Below are 19,505 nucleotides of genomic sequence, written 5' to 3' on the forward strand. Positions count from 1 at the left end.
GTGCGGGAATAGTACATCGATGTTCGTCTTCAGCCTCGTTGGACATCACTCGGGAGGAGCTGGTGCCCCTCTTGTTTTGGACATCACCACCAGGCGTCTCCCCATGGGTTCGAGTTGGCGCTCTGGCACAATCTGTCGAAGTCGTCTTTCTTGCTCTCTTTGATGGCCTTGTTTAGGGCCAGCCTCGCCGCTTTGAAAATCTTTGTGACCTTTGTAGTCTGCTGAAAAAATCATAAAAATGAAGAACAAAATAGCTTGTTCACAAATTCTTTCTTTTCGATTGTTACCCCAATGCTGTTTGTCCTCATCAGCAGAGAATAAAGACAATGTTGCGTTCCATTTTGTCTGCAACAAATGTGGTGAAGTAATTGTTGTGAACTTTTCAAATTGCGATAGGGTCATGCGCTAATTCGTCCATGGCGCTAATTCCCGTCATATCAAATTCTAATTCACTAAATACCCGCGAATGATCATTTAATTAACGAACTTATCACCTGGCGAGATAGAAAAAAGTGTACAGTATGATCTACACTCATTCTAATCACATTCCGGTATTATTTTTATTGATTAACTTTTCAAACAAGCTTTGCGGTTCACTATATTTACAACATTGCCTACCTTATCCGTGTGGCGAAGGAAAATCCAACAGCTTGCACTACAACACATAACATATAGGCATCTTTGCCGTGAAATGTGGTCATTCCCTGATTTTGAAACGCTAGCGAACCTAGCGGTGGAAGTCAAGCTTTACTCAAGAACGAGCATAAGGCAGAGCAGCAGCGCATGCTTTTCTGTTTCTTTCTATCGCCTTGGATACACGGGAGGGCCGTTCGTTGATTGTTGATAAACAAAGAGTTCACTTTGAATTTTGCTGTTTGTTCTATGATGTCTATCTGTTTTGTGACTACAAGCAAACGCATGTAGCATCGTCATCAAAATCGATGCATTTCAAGTACTTGCACTACACTTTCTCACCTTTGGTTTTCACTACGCACTAAATTAATGGCATATGTTTCACTGAATTGAAAACTTATTCAAAAACAAACTCCCGGAAAGCGTTAAAATAAGCTTTTTTCCGAACTTCAAAGATTATATATTTTTTCCTTCGTCGCCTTGTTTACAGTCTAAGAACGTGTTGCCAAACTGACTCTTTAAACTGGAATAATCTTATATTACACATCGGATAAAACATCATGCAGTCAATAAACTTCGTTTGTTCAATTATTTTCCGCTAGCGTAATAAAAGTAAAGTCTTCCAAATACATTTTTTCATCCAAACTCGTCATGTATACCGAAATTTGGTACAACATTAAAAACGGGAAATAATTTCATAGAAGAAAATTTGATGGCAACGCTACCCACGTACATGTTTAGCTCTTGTGTTAGTTGTTTGACAGACTGATGCATTTTACTGAATGGAAGTACAACCAAACCTTTTTTATGCGATCTAAAAGAGGTTGCACAGGGATTTTTTTTTTTAACTGGAACAAAATGCAAACTAGTTTAGGACTTTCAAAATTAATCGACGTGGTAGTTGACTAATAATATTATTGTGCAAGAGGTCACAAATAGTTCGTCCAGTTATTCAAGAATTTTCCGGAATAAACAGCTTTAATACTACACTCGTGAACAAAGATCTGTAGTGCTGATTTAATTATGATACCCGCTCCTTGGGGTACAGAGGAAATATATTGTAGACAGTATAGGTTCTAGTCATCCTAGGAATCCATGAAGTAACGATTTCCGATCTACACGCGTTATCAAAGATGCATTTGCCCGCTTTAAATTTGGTACATGCTCTCAGTTGTACAAAGAATAGAATGCGTTCACAGCATATGATCTCGGTCATCCAAGAAATCATTGGAATAAGGCCTTTGATCGACACGGGTAACCAATGATCAATTTCCCCGATTTAAATATGGTGAATGCTCTCTGTTGCACAAAGAATAGAATGCGTTCACAGCATATGATCTTGGTCATCCAAGAAATCCCTGGAATAAGGCCTTCCAATCTACACACGTAACCAAAGATCAATTTTCCCGATTCAAAAATGGTTCATGCCCTCTATAGTAGAAAGAATAGAATGCGTTCACAGCATATGATCTTGGTCATCCAAGAAATCTCTGGAATAAGGCCTTCGATCTACCCGAGTTACCAAAGACCAATTTGCCCACTTGAAATATGGTACATGCTCTCTGTTGTACAAATAATAGAATGCGTTCACAGCATATGATCTTGGTTATCCAAGAATTCCCTCGAATTAGGCCTTCCTATCTACACGCGTAACCAAAGATCAATTAACTCGATTTAAATATGGTACACGCTCTCTGTTGTACAAAAAACATAATGCGGTTAGGCCTTCGATCTACACGCGTTACCAAAACCCAATTTACCCGCTTTAAATATAGTACATGCTCTTTGTTGTACAAGGAATAGAATACGTTCACAGCATATGATCTTGATTATCCAAGAATTCCCTGGAATAAGGCCTTCGATCTACACGGGTAACCAAAAATCAATTTCTCTGATTTAAATATGGTGAATGCTCTCTGTTGTACAAATAATTGGATTGCGTTCCCAGCATAATATTTTGGTTATCCAATAAATCCCTGGAATAAGGCCTTGCAATTTAAACGCGTAATTAAAGACCAATTTGTCCCTTTTACATATGGTACATGATCTCTGTGGTACAAAGAATAGAATGCGTTCACAGCATACGATCTTGGTTATTCAAGAATTCCCTCGAATAAGGCATTCCAATCTACACGCGTATTCAAAGATCAATTAACTCGATTTAAATATGGTACGCGCTCTATGTTGTACACAAAAAAATATAATGCGTTAAGGCCTTCGATCTACAAGCGTTACCATCAAAGACGAATTTACCCGCTTTAAATATGGTACATTTTCTCTGTTGTACAAATAATAGAATGCGTTTACAGCATATGATCTCGATCATCAAAGAAATCCCTGGAATAAGGCCTTCGATCTACACGCGTAAGCAAAGACCAATTTTCCCGCTTTAAATAGCTCTCTGTTGGGCAAAAAATAGAATGTGGTACTTGTTGCGGTTTGGCAGAACCCAACCACATGGTACATGCACTCTGTAGTACAAAGAATAGAATGTGTTCACAGCATATGATCTTGACTATCCAAAGCATACCTGGGGTAGGGCCTTTCAATCTACACGCGCAACCAAAGATCAATTTGCTCGATTCAAATATGGTTCATGCTTTTTGTAGTACAAAGAATAAAATGCGTTCACAGCATATGATTTTGGTCATCCAAGAAATCCCTGGAGTAAGACCCATCGGTCCACGCGAAACCAAACATCAACTGGACCGATTTAAGTATGACACAAAGAAATGATTACCAAGTACAATTTCCATACACACTTTCTATTGTAGGTTCCACGATGGGCACATAACAATAATAATAGTGAGTTTTGAATGCGAAATTTGTAATTTATTTTACGGATTGATTTTCAGTCACGGGTAATAGCATAGACATTGGTCACAGTTAGCTCATCCAGTTATAAGAAGTAGTATATCACTTAGTAGTAGTGGTAATTTACAAATTGACTGCCATCGAGCCCCAAAGAGATCCCATTCCCGGATCGGAACATCGGTCGCATATCAATCGACATATCTTGACGAATTGAGATAATGTCTGTCTGTGTGTATGTATTTTTACACTGTGTATTGGTGTGTATATGTGCAGGAGAATTGCACATATTCGCTCAAAGCAAGATACATTCTCCGGAGTATCTTATTCCAGTGTTTTCTTTGGAAAATGAGCCTAATCGGTGAATGCGTTCAAAAATTATGTTCGAAATATTATAATTTTAATAAGCGTATATGAAAAAACACTTTTTTGGCACTTATACTCATCCGATTTGCTCGCAACAAGTAGCATTTGGCGCGGATTGAAATTTGCATTGAAAATAAATGAATATTAATAGTGGAACATATCCTCCTAACAGTATTCTGTTTGACTTTTTTCATTTTTTCAAATGGCTCTATAACTTGGAAATGGACGATATTTTGTGACAGTACCTATACTGCCGTGAATCGCATATTTGTCCCATATGAATTGGAAACCCAGCAAAGATGGGACAGATCTGTGATTCACGGCAGTAGACTAGGTATACAAAAAAGCGTGGTGTAGAGGGGGATGGGGGTAGAAAAATCTAATAAAATTTGACCTTTGGGTCGGTTCGGTATCGTAGAGTAAAATATAACGCGCCGCCTATGAAAAATGCGTGCATATTTTCCGATTAGGGGAAAGTGGGGCAAGACGCACATATGGGGCAATATCGCCAACAGGAAATGTAGCATCAGTAAGCATCATTTTTACATTATGAATTACGAGGAGTAATGAAACTGGAAAACACATTTTTTTCAACCTAAATAACTTTTGAAATACATATTCGTTACAAGTTGGTTAGGTGGAAATTCATGTTTTCTCATAATTTCGTAATCACTTAATTTAGGTTGTTATATCTAAAATTATTTGTTTTATGGCTGAGGCTTGAAGAACCGGCATTATGAACTATAAATCATCTAGCTTTTTACCTCAAACGTCAATCAACCTTCTAATCTAACATAAACTATTCTTATTCAACTACAGGGCGCCTTCAAATTCGGTCTGTATGAAGTGTTCAAAATCCAGTACGCCAACATGATTGGCGAGGAGAATGCCTACCTGTACCGCACCTGGGTGTATCTGAGTGCATCCGCCTCGGCTGAGTTCTTCGCCGACATCGCCCTGTCGCCGTTGGAGGCCGCTAAGGTCAAAATTCAGACCACTCCCGGCTATGCCAACAACATGCGGCAAGCCATGCCCAAGATGATGGGTGAGGAAGGTATTGCCGCCTTCTACAAGGGTTTGGTGCCGCTATGGTGCCGTCAGATCCCGTACACCATGATGAAGTTCGCCTGCTTCGAACGTACCGTCGAGCTGTTGTACAAGTGAGTATTAACTTCCCCTCTAGATTTTCTGTTGTCAATACAATCATTGTGTTTCCCTAGACACGTTGTACCGAAGCCACGTGCCGATTGCACCAAGGGAGAACAGCTGGTGGTCACATTCGCCGCTGGTTACATCGCCGGTGTGTTCTGTGCCGTTGTGTCTCATCCAGCCGATGTCGTCGTATCCAAACTGAACCAGGCTAAGGGATCCAGCTCCATCGATGTGGCCAAGAAGCTCGGTTTCATGGGCATGTGGAATGGTCTGACGCCGCGTATCATCATGATCGGTACCCTGACCGCCCTGCAGTGGTTCATCTACGATGGTGTCAAAGTTGCCCTGAACATTCCCCGCCCACCCCCACCAGAGATGCCAGAGTCGCTGAAGAAGAAGCTGGGAGTCGAATAAGTTTGTGTAGTGAATGCTGTAAACAAATTGTGATTAAGAAATAAGTTTTAACCACGTCGTCGAAGCTGTACAGTGAAACGTGTGTGAAGCAAAACGTGTATTGTTCGAACCAGGAGTTCGACTTTTGTAAGATCAAAGTAATAAAAAATACGGGAAAGTGTATTTAAATCAAAATGAAGCTATGCAACGCCTTTTGGAATGTTCGCTGAAAATTGAGAATCACCCTTACTGGCGTACAAGTACAAGTTTTTCTTCAATTTCTACATATGCCCTGTCGTGTTATCAAGTGAGTATGAATTAAGTGTTGTGTTTAAATATGATAATAGAAATTTGGGTTTGAACAATGTGCAATTTGAAGTACTATCCAGCTATCGCAAAGTGTTGACTTTTGCATGCTTCGGATTTGCCAAAACTGATCCTATCCTACTGTAGGATGTAAAAGCTGACAAAAAAATCATATTTGAACATAACACTTAAATCAGCATAGAAAAATTCGGTAGTTTTTTTTCAAGATTTGTTTCACTCTGAGGCGTCCGCTGTTTCCCATGTGGCGGAAAACCGCAGTAGGCCATCTCCGCGTGCGGAAGAAAGTCGCGAATTTGTCATCTGGCTGTCACCCACCCAACCCAGTGCGAGGGAAGAGAAAACTCGCGACTAAACTCTCGTCGCGTGCTTCCCTACAGCTGTAAAAGCGTGAGATTTGTTGTCTTTATGCTCTTTCGTGTCAGTCCGCTCGCATAATATAATAGGACTTCATTAGAACAGCAACGTAATCGAATAATTCTCTTTTTCTCCTGCTCAGTGGAAAACGGAAAACTTGTGTGCTCCGAGGAAAATTTGCTACTGTCTGGTTGCGCTCGGTCGTAGTAAGCTTCGAACCGACACACCGTTTGGCTGCCCGTGTGAGTCCGTACCGTGCGTGTGTGACAGATCAAAAAGAGTGTGGTGAAGAAGATCTCCGAGCCAAGAAAAGGTAATGGACAGCAGGACGAGGTCGCAGAATTTTCTTCATTGATTGTAGGAAACTTTTTTTTGTTGCCTTGAGATGATTTTAGTGACACGATGTTGATTAGGATTATGCCGAAGTGATAAGAACTGGCATAGCAAATACTATTTGGTTATACTTCGTCAAATTAATGAATGGACAGATCTATAAAGGAATGGCTGGTGTCAGTCTCGATTATGTAATGGCTAGGAAAATTCGCAAAAATTGATATTTTACCTACCTTGCAATGTCGTAGTGTATTGAAATAATGATAACTAATTTGAAAACATTGTTTCTTATAATCTTTTAAACAAATTAGTCAACAATTATAAAAAAATTGTAAAATTGTGCGTGACATTCCTGTATCAAGGACGGAGGAACAACTATATTCGTCATTTTCTACGTTCTTATCAGTTTAATGCACATATTATACGGTTCATGTACTACTATTTTAAACTTGTTGGCACTGTAAAGACTGGTAATTGATTGATTAGATTATGATGAAATTTCTTTGATTGCTCTGGCATCCCCAGTCAGTAGTGTAAATAGGTTTGAAACGGATAGAAACTTCAGTCATGGTCATCATATATCAAAAAGACAACCGGTTCATGGAGCTTCTTCGTTGACATGACATCCCCCACCAGCACATTGCCGTCTTGGAGCTTAGTGCTCATTAGGCACTTCTACAGTTACTTACTGCAAAATTTCTAAGCTTTCGTGTTTCATGAGGCTAATAAGCTATTTAGACTACGAGTTTTATCAAGTGTATCTTCAGATGAAACGTCATGTACATCAGTACCTACCAGGGAAAATCGGATATGCAAATATCAATATCAAGACTATCAGTTTTGTTTTTTTATCCCTTAAATCAAATGCGCAATGTTGTTTCAAAACAACAAACCGAAAATACGTTTAATGTTAATGATTTCAATGGTTATTTACAGTCACTCTCAAAATTGAGCGTACAGCATGGATTACATGAATATATTCGAAAATTCCAAAGGGAATTTAATTGTTGGCTTGGTTGTTTTTAATGCATTTCATTATTCATCCCTTCCTTCAATGTATGCGTGCATAAAATGGTTGAAATTTTTTCTCTAAAGTTCATTTATTTGAAAATAATCTCAAAATACGCCTATTAGATGTGACAAAATTGAGCGTACAGCTAATGTTTTTCTATAAAATTTCTTATTATAAACACGATTAATGTATTTTAATATTGTTTTTTCATGATTATATTTATAATAATAAACATCCGCTACTTAAACATTCAATGTTTTGAAATTAAACCATGTTTTGGTCAAAATGGCGAACAAGTGAGAGGTAAGAACATTGCTATTTAACAATTCAATGCCTGTGGGCAAAATAAATGCTTTAATTTGTATGTTTCACCGGCATCGTATCTTATATATGATAGATAATCGAAATCGAACGAGACATACGATTAATTTGTGAAAATTCAGTCGGTAAATGATGAAAACAGATGTAAACATACAGAGAAAACGACAAATGTTAGGAATGACATAATTCAAATTTAGTATGTCTTTAACTTAAATTTGTTTTTAAGCTCGATTATTGTCTCAGGTTTATCATCAAGAGTAATATTATTGAATCCAATCATTCACAGTCAAATTCTAAAAGTACAAGGTGCATGTTAAGGTACCGAACATAAAAACAGCTTTTCAATCCCGTAGAGCACTTCTGATTGAATATTGAAAAGATAGCTTAAAATCGTAATTTCATAATTAAATTTGGATTGAACTCCACGGTCTGTTACCATAAGGGATACAATTTGATGATTTCCATGTGGCGAGTAAAAATAAACTTTTTTAAGAATTCGGCAGCTTATTTAATGATATCTTGGTGAATTTAAATGATTCAACCTCACGTTGACTGTGTGACTTTCCGCGTGCGCGTTTGTTTACTTTATCATCGTAGAATTTTTTCGGAAAAGTACCGAATCTAGGTCGTATAATTTAATTACCGGTGTACAACGACACGGTTCGAGTGCGTTACAGTGTCCCGGCGTTGTTGAGTCACCATATAAAGCGATTCTTTTCGACGCGGGCATTGTTTTCTTTATCGGTCACCCGCCGCTGCCGAAGCCGCACAGTGAAGCACTTGACATTCTTTCTCCTACAAACGTGAAGTGTGTATAGCAAGTTATAAGTGCATACTAGCATTTTGTAATCCGGGCTGCCCACGATGGAGTGGGCTCCGGATCCTTTTCCTCCAATCGGGGATCCAGGAGGTGGATCAACGACGGTCTTCTTTGACAACGATTACGCCGGAGCATTACTACCAGCATACATGGACAAGGATGGAACAAAAGGGCCTATTCAAGTTCTCCGCATGCAAGCCGTTGAAGGAATACTGCCAAAGGATCCTTTCGTCATTCGCAAAACAATCGAGAAATGTGTGGGCACAAAAATAGACGGTGCCTTTCCCGAAGGCAAGCAAGGTACCAGTTACGCTTTGAAGATCCGTAGTACAAACCAAGTTAAACAGCTATTGAGTCTGACAACTTTGATCGACGGTACCAACGTTAAAGTTAGTGAACACCCCACTCTAAATATCTGTCGGTGTGTAGTGAACTGTAGGGAGGTAATTGATATCACCGATGATATTCTAAAGGAAGAACTGGCAGATCAGGGTATTCGTGATATTCGGCGTATAACCAAGCGAATAGGGAACACGAGAACGAACACACCCACTCTAATACTGACGATTGCAGGTACTATTATTCCACCGCATATCGACTTCGGCTACATCCGATGTAAGACGCGTCCTTACTACCCGGCTCCAATGCAATGCTACAATTGCTGGAGCTTCGGGCATACTAGTAAGCGATGTCAGGAAACACGTCCAATCTGTGGAACTTGCTCAAAAGACCATGATATCGATAGAGACAGCCCATGCGGATTAGAAAATTACTGCAAGCGGTGCGATAGGTATAGTCACTCACTTTCCAGCCGGAAATGTCCAGTGTATTATCAAGAAAATGAGATCCAGAAAATTCGTGTCAACCGCGGCATCTCGTACCAAGCAGCTAGACGGCAATTCGAACAGGCGAACAGCCAAAACACTTTTTCGAGAATCACCACCGCAGGCAAGGACCAGCAGATCGCAGACCTTTCTTCCCAGATGAACCTTCTTCAAAGGGAGATGGAGAAGAAAAACAAGCAAATAGAAATTCTTGAATCTACTCTAGGAAGCAATTGTGAACAGTCTGGCAGAAGCACAAGGACCGCCGAACTTTTACAAAAAGTTGATGCAATGACCCTAGAAATGAAGCAAAAGGACGAGAGAATTCGTACTCTTGAAGCAACAGCTCAAAATAGTTCCCGCATGGAAATGGTCCGCAAACATGGTACAATTGAAGATTTAGTAGAAAAAGTTGCTAATCTCGAGTGCCAACTTCAAATAAAAGAAAGAGAAGTCTACACTTTCCAAAGCCTTTTCCAGCACCCAAGCGCTTCAGGAGCAACACAGCAAAGCCAGAACCAAACGAAAACCAAAAATAAGGACAAGAAGAAACAGAAAGATAACGAATGGAAGGAAACACCCATGTATCTAAGTGACACCAGCCCAATCTCATCCCACCAATCCTCGGTGGAGAAAACCCCTAAGAGAGATCATTCCGAGACAGACTCCGATGATGCATACGGCAAGCCTAAACATAAACTCTCCACCCCAAACTGCAATAGTAGCGCAAACATCTCTTCGCCAAACGGCGACGGGAGCATGTCAGAATAGCATCGGACACCGTCCAGTATTCCTTGGACTACAGCAGAGAAGATCAGGAACGTGAGAAAAAGAAATAAAATGTATCCCAAACGACCACTAAACTGTCAGCCAGCAACAAAGGAGAAACATACTGGACGTCCTACCATTACAGACAATCAGACACGCCAGAACGACCGAGACGACGCGGTAGACAAGCCATCTTTTAGTAACGTTACAGAACCACCGATTAAAGACCTTGAGGGACTAAACTCTCCTCAATCCAACAATGAATCATTCCACGTTTACATCTCCAATGCCGCCGAATATGATCGAGTTCAATTTCTTCGTTATGGACCCGCCGCGGTCCCTGTTGCCAGTAGCTCTTCTGCTCCCGGCCCCGCATTTTCAGACAACCAGAGTCATCGCACGAATACTGGAACGTCCTACATATCGCCGCCCGTTGGCCCCGAGAAACGTTCAAGGCTCGTGCTTCAATGGAATATAAACGGCTTCCATAATAACATCAGTGATCTAGAATACCTCATCCGTGACAATCCACCTATTGTGCTAGCAATACAAGAAGTCCACCGTACCGACGTAAACAAGATGAATCGAATGTTAGGAGGACGATACACTTGGGTATACAAAACCAATACAAATGTATACCATTCGGTTGCTATCGGAGTTCTGCAATCGATCCCTTTCTCCACAATACAAGTGAACACCGACCTACCTATAATCGCCGTTAAATTAGAATACCCGTTCCCTGTGTCAATCGTCTGTGCATACCTCCCATGTGGCAAATTACCAGACTTGAAGAACCAACTTCTTGGATTTTGAATCCTATACCAGATCCGATATTGATGCTTGGGGACATGAACGGACACCACGTTGCATGGGGTAGTCCCAGTACCAATGCACGAGGTTTCACCCTTATGGAAGTTGCGGAAACATTGGACCTAATACCACTGAACGATGGATCTATCACCTTTAGAAGTGGCCAACACGAGACAACTGTGGACGTCTCTCTGGCCAGCTCGAACATTGTTAGTCGGCTACTTTGGAATGTGGATGAAGATCCACACGGCAGCGACCATCACCCAATATCGATATCCCTTCACGAACATCCACCAGAAACATCTCGCCGCCCACGATGGCTATACGAGCAAGCGGACTGGGCCTCTTTTCAAACAAACATTGACGGGTCTCTAGCAACATCCGAACAAGATGATTTGTCGAGCTTTGTAAAAGCAGTCCATCAGGCAGCCGTCGCTTCTATCCCGAAATCCAGTCCTACTCCAGGCAGAAGAGCTCTTCACTGGTGGTCACCAAAAACAAAACAAGCAACCAAGGCCAGGAGAAAAGCCCTTCGGGCCATGAAACGTCTTCCCGATAACCATCCCGAGAAAGAGGCAGCTAAAGCCCATTACAGAGCAATGCGAAACGAATGCCGACAAGTGATACGCGATGCTAAAAGCGAAAGCTGGGAGAACTTTTTAGATGGAATTAACTTTAACCAATCATCATCCGAATTATGGAACAGGGTTAATGCTCTTAGCGGAAAGCGAAAAACCCGAGGCATAGCTCTATATCACGATGGCGTCCTCACTAGAGATCCCTCTGTCATTGCCCATGTACTGGGTGATTATTTCGCCACTATTTCGGCTTTCGACCAGTACAGCTGCGCATTCAAGAAACACAACGAATCATCAACCAGCACTCTTGATAAACTGTACATTCCGGAAGATACAACACATCAACCAATCAACGAGCCGTTCCGTTTGTTCGAGCTAGAATTGGCCCTTGTCAAATGTAAAGGAAAATCGGCAGGGGTCGACGAAATAGGCTATCCAATGTTAAAACGTCTTACTCCGTCCGCTAAAACAACCCTCTTGCGTGTGCTGAACAATGAATGGTCCAATAACACATTGCCACATGATTGGAATCACAGTCTTATTATCCCCATTCCAAAACATGGTTCTGCCGTAAAAACACCTGCAGATTTTCGACCAATCTCTTTGACATGCTGTATAAGCAAAGTCATGGAAAGAATGGTGAACCGCCGATTGGTCCATTTTCTGGAATCCAACGACCACCTCGACCACCGACAGCATGCCTTCCGACCAGGACATGGCACAGGCACCTATTTTTCGACCCTAGCGCAAGTGCTTCCAGGATGCCAAAGTGAAGGAACAGCATGTCGAGTTAGCCACATTAGACCTAGCGAAAGCCTATAATAGGGCATGGACCCCAGGTGTAATCAATCAGCTCTCAAACTGGGGTTTATCTGGACATATTCTTCATTTCCTTCGAAATTTTCTTCGTAATAGAACTTTCCAAGTGTGTATCGGCAACTATCGTTCGAACACTTTTCCGGAAGAAACAGGCGTGCCACAAGGCTCCGTAATTGCTGTGACTATCTTTCTGATAGCAATGAACGGAGTTTTTATGAACCTCGAAAGAAATATATATTTTCGTGTATGCGGACGATATATTGATCGTAGTGGCTGGCTACACTGAGAAGGCTCTTCGCCGAAAACTACAAGCATCTGTAAACGCTGTTACCAAGTGGGCAGACAAAGCTGGATTTCAACTATCACCTCAAAAAAGCGCTATAATGCATATTTGCACATCTCGTCATCGACCAATTCGTTCTGTGGCGCTCGCCAACGGACAAGCAATCCCAATGAAAAACTCTGTTCGGGTATTGGGAATTCATCTGGATCGTCATTTAAGCCTCATCAAACACTTCAAGGAGATCAAGAAAAATTGTCAAACCCGGTTAAACCTTCTACGCACCCTATCAAAACGTCATCATACAAGTAACCGTACCACCCGCCTCCACGTTGCGGAAGCAATTATCAACAGTAGGCCACTCTTCGGTATAGAAATCACATGTACCTCAATTGACGCAATGGTCTCCATACTTGCTCCCGTTTACAATCAATCTATTCGCATTACTTCCGGTTTACTGCCGTCAACGCCCGCCGATGCGGCCTGTATAGAAAGTGGTAAACTGCCATTCCAACATGTTGTCGAAGAAACCGTCTGCAAAAGAACAATCAGTTTCCTAGAGAAACCGCACCTTCCAGTGAAAGAGTCTTTCTCCTCGACGAGGCGAACCGACTCCTACAGAGACACGTCAACCAGGTGCTCCCATCAGTGGCCGGGGTCCATTGGAATGGAGCCAGGTGTTGGAACCTACCTCGCTTGAAGTTAGAAACAACTATTAAAAACAAATTTCGAGCGGGAGACAATTCACCAGCACTTACAAAATCTGTAACTGAATTACTCCGGACCAAATATCGAGACTACATACATCGATACACAGATGGTTCCAAGACTCATAATCGAGTGGGTATCGGTATTAGCGACACTAATATCAGCCGATCTTTGCGCCTTCCGGATCCGTGCTCTATTTTTTCAGCAGAGGCCGCAGCAATTCTTACCGCTTGTACAATTCCATCTCCGAAACCCATTCTCGTGCTAACTGATTCAGCTAGCGTCATTGGAGCGCTAGCCTCAGACGTGTCTTGTCATCCGTGGATACAAGCTATTCAATCACAAGCACTCCCCGACACGGTATTTATGTGGATCCCCGGGCACTGCGGGATTCACGGCAACGACGAGGCGGACCGCCTAGCAGCGGCTGGTAGGGACGAACATCTTCATACAAACGAAATTCCTGGACAGGATTTGAAACGATGGATTACTAATTCATTTAGAATGTCGTGGGCATTAACCTGGCATAACTCACGGAACCTGTTTATTCGGAAAGTTAAATTTGATACTTCACAATGGGATGATCCGAAAAAACAACGTGACCAAACAATTTTGTCGCGACTCAGAACCGGCCACACAAGAGTATCCCATAGCATGGGAAATGAAAGACCTTTCCTCAAAACTTGTCCAGCCTGCAATGTGTTATACTCAGTGGAACATTTTATCATCGACTGCCCCCAACATCAGCAAGCTCGCACGTTACATGGCATAACTGACAATATCCGTTGTGCTCTCGGCAACGATCCAAGTAGTATCGCAAGGCTTATGGATTACCTGAAAGACATAAATCTCTACGAACACATTTAACATCGACAACGAATATGGAACATTTCGGATAACAACATCCATCCTCCAACCACTCCAAGGCTACTCAACAGATGTATATGATACTATATAATAAGTTGACTTAAACCTATGTATACTATTACTGCCCGGGAGGGCTTGTCGCCCTCTTCTCCTATGGAGATGAACCAGTCTCCGGCTGAAAATCTCCCAAATAAAGATAATAAAAAAAAAAAAAAAAAAATGATTCAACCAAATTTGTTCCTACGGTGACTGAGCCTTCAAATATAAAATGACATCTTATAATGTATCCGTGTGCTGCTCTTTTATTAATATTATTATTAATGAGTGTCCTGAGTTTATAAGCTACCTATACATCGACTTTTAAATAAAGTTATACTTAATTTGAAATATGCCATTCCCAACATTTGTCGTTTTCTCTGTATGTTTACATCTGTTTCCATCATTTACCGACTGAATTTTCCCAAATTTATCATACGTCTCGCTCGATTTCGATTATCTATCATATATAAGACACGATGCCGGTGAAATCCATATCTTAAAGCATCTATTTTGCCCAGCAGCATTGAATTGTTAAATAGCATTGTTTATACATCTTACTTGTTCGCCATTTTAACCAAAACATGGTTTAATTTCAAAACATTGAATGTTTAAGTAGCGGATGTTTATTATTATAAATATAATCATGAAAAAACAATATTAAAATACATTAATCGTGTTTATAATAAGAAATTTTATAGAAAAACATTAGCTGTACGCTCAATTTTGTCACATCTAATAGGCGTATTTTGAGATTATTTTCAAATAAATGAACTTTAGAGAAAAAATTTCAACCATTTTATGTACGCATACATTGAAGGAAGGGATGAATATTAGAGTGGGGCGCAGTTGTATGGAAAAACTCAAACTTCGTCCGATCAAGTAAGATCAAGGTTTTTCTGAATCGATTTGGGACCCCAATCCACTGTGCAAAATATGGGCTCGATTGGTTGCGACCTCGCATGCCGCACCGCGCTTTAAATTTACATGGAGATTAGTATGGGAAAACGTACTTTTTTACATTTTTGCTATTACCGGCTTCAATTTATCATCAATCACGTGACTCAATACGTTAGCATATAGTCTGGAAGATGCCGATAGACTTTGCCAAAGAAGGTACGTAGCTGGAAGGTCTACAAAAAATGTTATCACGTTTCGAAAATTGATTGTTCAAACCATATGCAAGAAATTAATGTTTCTGCCAGCACTACCGGACAACCCATGGATATCGAAGGGCAAAACCCATCTTACTTCTTATCGGATTTTTTTCTTTGTGGAATGGTTCCGGATAGCTCCCATTAGCTCTAAAGCCCTATAAGATCAATTATTTTGAAATTAACACTCAGTTAAGTTATTGGTCTACGTAGTTCGGCAGTGGTGGCAGAATAAACGATTTTTTGCCTATGGTTTGAACACTTAATCTTCGAAGCGTTGAAACTTTTTTCGTGGACGTTCCAGCAACGTGCCTTCTTCAGTAAAGTTTTTCGGCATCCTTTGGGTTATACTTTAACGCAATGTGCCACTTGGTTTAAGATGAACTGAAACCTCTAGTAGTAGAAATGCAAAAATATACGTTCTCCCATACTAATTTCCATACAAACTTCAAACGCGATGCGGAAAGCGAGGAAGCAACCAATCGGTCCCAAATTCTGCACAGTTGTTCAGGACCCAGAATGGCTTCGAAAAACCATTGATTTAAAAAAATGACCATGACGCCCCACTCTAATGAATATTGAAATGCATTAAAAACAACCAAGCCAACAATTAAATTTCCTTTGGAATTTTCAAATATATTCATCTAATCCATGCTGTACGCTCAATTTTGAGAGTGACTGTACGTTAAAAATATTTCCGACGATTTCTAAAAAAAATCGCCTTGCGCCTTCAAGGGTTAAATCATTTCCAAATCGTTTGTTTTTTTTTAAGGAAGGCATCACGCTTGAGTTTTTAGTGCTAGATTTGTTAGGAATATATTTAAAAAGCTTTTTAAATTAATTTGTGCGCCATTGTTTGTTTACACACGCCAGAGTATCCAAGATATGCGACGAACGTCAATTCACTGTTTTTACCAATGAAAAACACACAAAAACCTACGGCAATAACTCATGCGTAATTTTTTAGGTGTTTTGTGTCTTGAGATTTTTGTTTTTTCCCAGCATAAGGAAGACACCAAGGAACTCATGGAATTCTCTAATTTTCTTATTAGAAAAAAATCAAATGGTTCTAAAGAGATTCTTAGATTTCAAAAAATCCCTTTATGTTGAGTTATGGAGTTCGTTAGAGAAATCGGGAATTTCTTACAAAACATGAAGATTGAAATGAAAGTCCTGCGAAACGCGAGACGCCTATCTGTACAACGTCACTGGCTTGGAAATTTAGGTCAAATAAGTGCATTCCGCGTAGATTTTGGCCCAAAAAATATTAAAAAATATTTGTGAAACCGTATAAATTAATATAACTTTGGAAAATGAAGTTGAAAAATGCAGCGTCTGGACGTCTGGTCACATTAACTTAGTAGACCGTCTGTAGTTCACTTGTCGTAAGACGAGTTTGTACAATCCCATTTAATTTCACCACTTAATTGTGCCTTGACAGATACGTATTTCGACCTCAACAGTAAGGTCGTCTTCAGTGTCTCGTACTTGGCTCGACTTCCACTAAAAAGCTCAAAATAATTTTCTTAACGTCTGTCTGTAGTTGCTACTCCATTATGACGTGATAACACCTGTTCTTGCACAGAGAACCAACAAATGCTTTGGGACTGGCGCACTTATCTTCACTGTACAAGTACTGGTCACGCCAGAATGCAGGTGAATGTAGGGATCCGGGAGGAGTTGATGATGCACAAACCTGCTCAATGTAAGTCGAATATAATACGAGCTCATTGCGGATAACATTTGGGCAGAGGTTATTCTTGGTTGAAGGGTTCCAAATTACGAGTAAGGTTGAGTAAATCGTAGAAAACTAAAATTAAGATTCGTATGGAAACTTCGCACAGGCAGTTCACAACACGCATTTGCGCCTACTATGCAGGACAACGTCTGTCGGGTAGACTAGTATTCAAATAGTTTCTGGGCCAACTCACGGAACATTCTTTTACATAGGTGGCGATTTCCATAACGATTTTTATACAATCTTCAAATAAGGCGTGCACAATCAAAATGCATGCAAATTAGCTAAAAATTTCAAATGCCTATTAAAATGACAAAAACAATCGTTTAAGCAAAAGTCAAACTTTGAATAACTCTACTGATCATGTGAGCTGAAGAAGGCCATATTCTCAGCAGCAATACCTCTTATAATTTTTTTATTCAGACTAAGGCCGAAGTGGCCTGTGCGGCAGTGGCGTAGCCAGGGGGGTGGTTTTGGGCATAAAACCCCCCCCCAAGAGACAAATTTTTTAGAAGAAAATTTTTTTTGGAAGAAAAAAAATGTTCAGAAAACCCCCCCCAGACCAATTTTCTGGCTACGCCACTGCTGTGCGGTATATAAGAGTCTTCTCCATTCGGCTCGGTCCATGGCTACACGTCGCCAACCACGCAGTCTACGGAGGGTCCGCAAGTCATCTTCCACCTGATCGATCCACCTTGCCCGCTGCGCACCTCGCCTTCTTGTGCCCGTCGGATCGTTGTCGAAAACCATTTTCACCGGGTTACCGCAGTCGTCCGATTTTCGCGGTGTGAACGATGGATGGTTCTCCCAACAGCTGATGCAACTCGTGGTTTATTCTCCTCCTCCACGTACCGTCCGCCATCTGCGGTACGCAGCACTTTCCTTTCGAAAACTCCAAGTGCGCGTTGGTCCTCCACGAGCATCGTCCAGGTTTCGTGTCCGTAGAGGACTACCGGTCTAATGAGCGTTTTGTAGATTGTCAGTTTGGTACGACGGCGAACTTTATTCGATCGGAACGTCTTGCGGAGTCCAAAGTACGTACGATTTCCAGCCACTATGCGTCTCCGAATTTCTCTGCTGGTGTCATTCTCGGCAGTCACCAGTGAGCCCAAGTACACAAATTCTTCTACCACTTCGATTTCGTCACCACCTATGCAAACTCGCGGTGGGTGACTCACATTGTCGTCTCTTGAACCTCTTCCTATCATGTATTTGTTGGGCAGAGGTGGACACAGCGCAACGGGTAAACACAAACGGAACCGGCCGCGGGAGAAAGAAAAACACAATACGGGAACTTTCACGGGGACAACGAAATAAAAACAACTACGCGGTACGAGTCATGGTGGCATAATAAAAATATGGGGTTGATTTATTGATATTTTTCACCGAAAAATATCAATAAATCAACCCCATATTGAGTAACGGTGATTAAACCAATCAATTATAATAAAAATATGTTTATTTACATCTATTTAGTTGTCTTGTCATCTCAAAAAACACACACATTCACACTTAGTACCCATGTGGTCAATCTGCGAACCGACAACTTTTAGGTACAATGTTGCCAGATCGCCAGTTTCTACGAGGAACAAACATTGTTTATCTCAACAGTATTTTGTCTTCGACGTGTTGATGACTAGTCCGATCCGCTTAGCTTCCCTCTTCAGTCTGATGTAGGCTTCCTCCATCTTCTCAAAGTTACGTGCCATAATATCTATGTCGTCGGCGAAGCCAAATAGCTGGACGGACTTATTGAAAATTGTACCACTCGTGTTAATCCCTGCTCTTCGTATTACCCCTTCCAAAGCGATGTTGAATAGCAGACACGAAAGACCATCACCTTGCCGTAACCCTCTGCGGGTTTCGAAGGGACTCGAGAATGCCCCTGCAACTCGAACTACGCACTTCACCCGATCCATCGTCGCTTTGATCAACCGTGTCAGTTTATCCGGAAAACCGTGTTCGTGCATTAGCTGCAATAGCTGGTCCCGATCGATTGTATCATATGCGGCTTTGAAGTCGATGAATAGATGGTGTGTGGGCACGTTGTATTCGCGGCATTTTTGCAGTACTTGGCGAATGGCGAACACCTGGTCCGTGGTGGAGCGTTCGCCCATAAAACCCGCCTGGTACTTCCCCACGAACTCCCTTGCAGTTGGTGCTAGTCGACGGCATAAAATTTGGGAGAGTACCTTGTAGGCGGCGTTCAGCAATGTGATTGCGCGGTAGTTGCTACAATCTAGCTTATCGCCCTTTTTGTAGATGGGACACACGACACATTCCATGCACTCCTGCGGCAAAACTTCCTCCTCCCAAATATTGGTAATGACCCAGTGCAGCGCTCTAGTCAGTGCCTCACCACCGTGTTTAAATAGCTCTCCTGGTAGTTGGTCAACCCCAG

General features: G+C 41.3%; 2 protein-coding genes across 3 annotated transcripts in view; both read left to right on the forward strand.

Annotated features, from left to right (window-relative positions):
- The window catches only part of LOC134227317 (solute carrier family 25 member 3-like), a 61,688-nt gene extending 56,134 nt beyond the window's left edge, over positions 1–5,554 (forward strand). For both annotated transcript variants that reach the window (XM_062708706.1, XM_062708705.1), the window contains exons 3-4: positions 4,630–4,970; positions 5,031–5,554. In XM_062708706.1, the coding sequence (XP_062564690.1) occupies positions 4,630–4,970; positions 5,031–5,376 (687 nt within the window). In that variant the 3' untranslated portion in view covers positions 5,377–5,554. The remainder of the gene's footprint in view (positions 1–4,629; positions 4,971–5,030) is intronic.
- Positions 5,555–6,167: 613 nt separating this feature from the next.
- LOC134227316 (solute carrier family 25 member 3-like) overlaps positions 6,168–19,505 on the forward strand; it is a 37,781-nt gene continuing 24,443 nt past the window's right edge. The window contains exon 1 of the mRNA XM_062708703.1: positions 6,168–6,349. The gene's annotated coding sequence lies outside the window, so the exon portion shown is untranslated. The remainder of the gene's footprint in view (positions 6,350–19,505) is intronic.

The sequence above is a fragment of the Armigeres subalbatus genome, chromosome 3 (assembly GCF_024139115.2).
Source record: "Armigeres subalbatus isolate Guangzhou_Male chromosome 3, GZ_Asu_2, whole genome shotgun sequence".
Lineage (NCBI taxonomy): Eukaryota > Metazoa > Arthropoda > Insecta > Diptera > Culicidae > Armigeres > Armigeres subalbatus.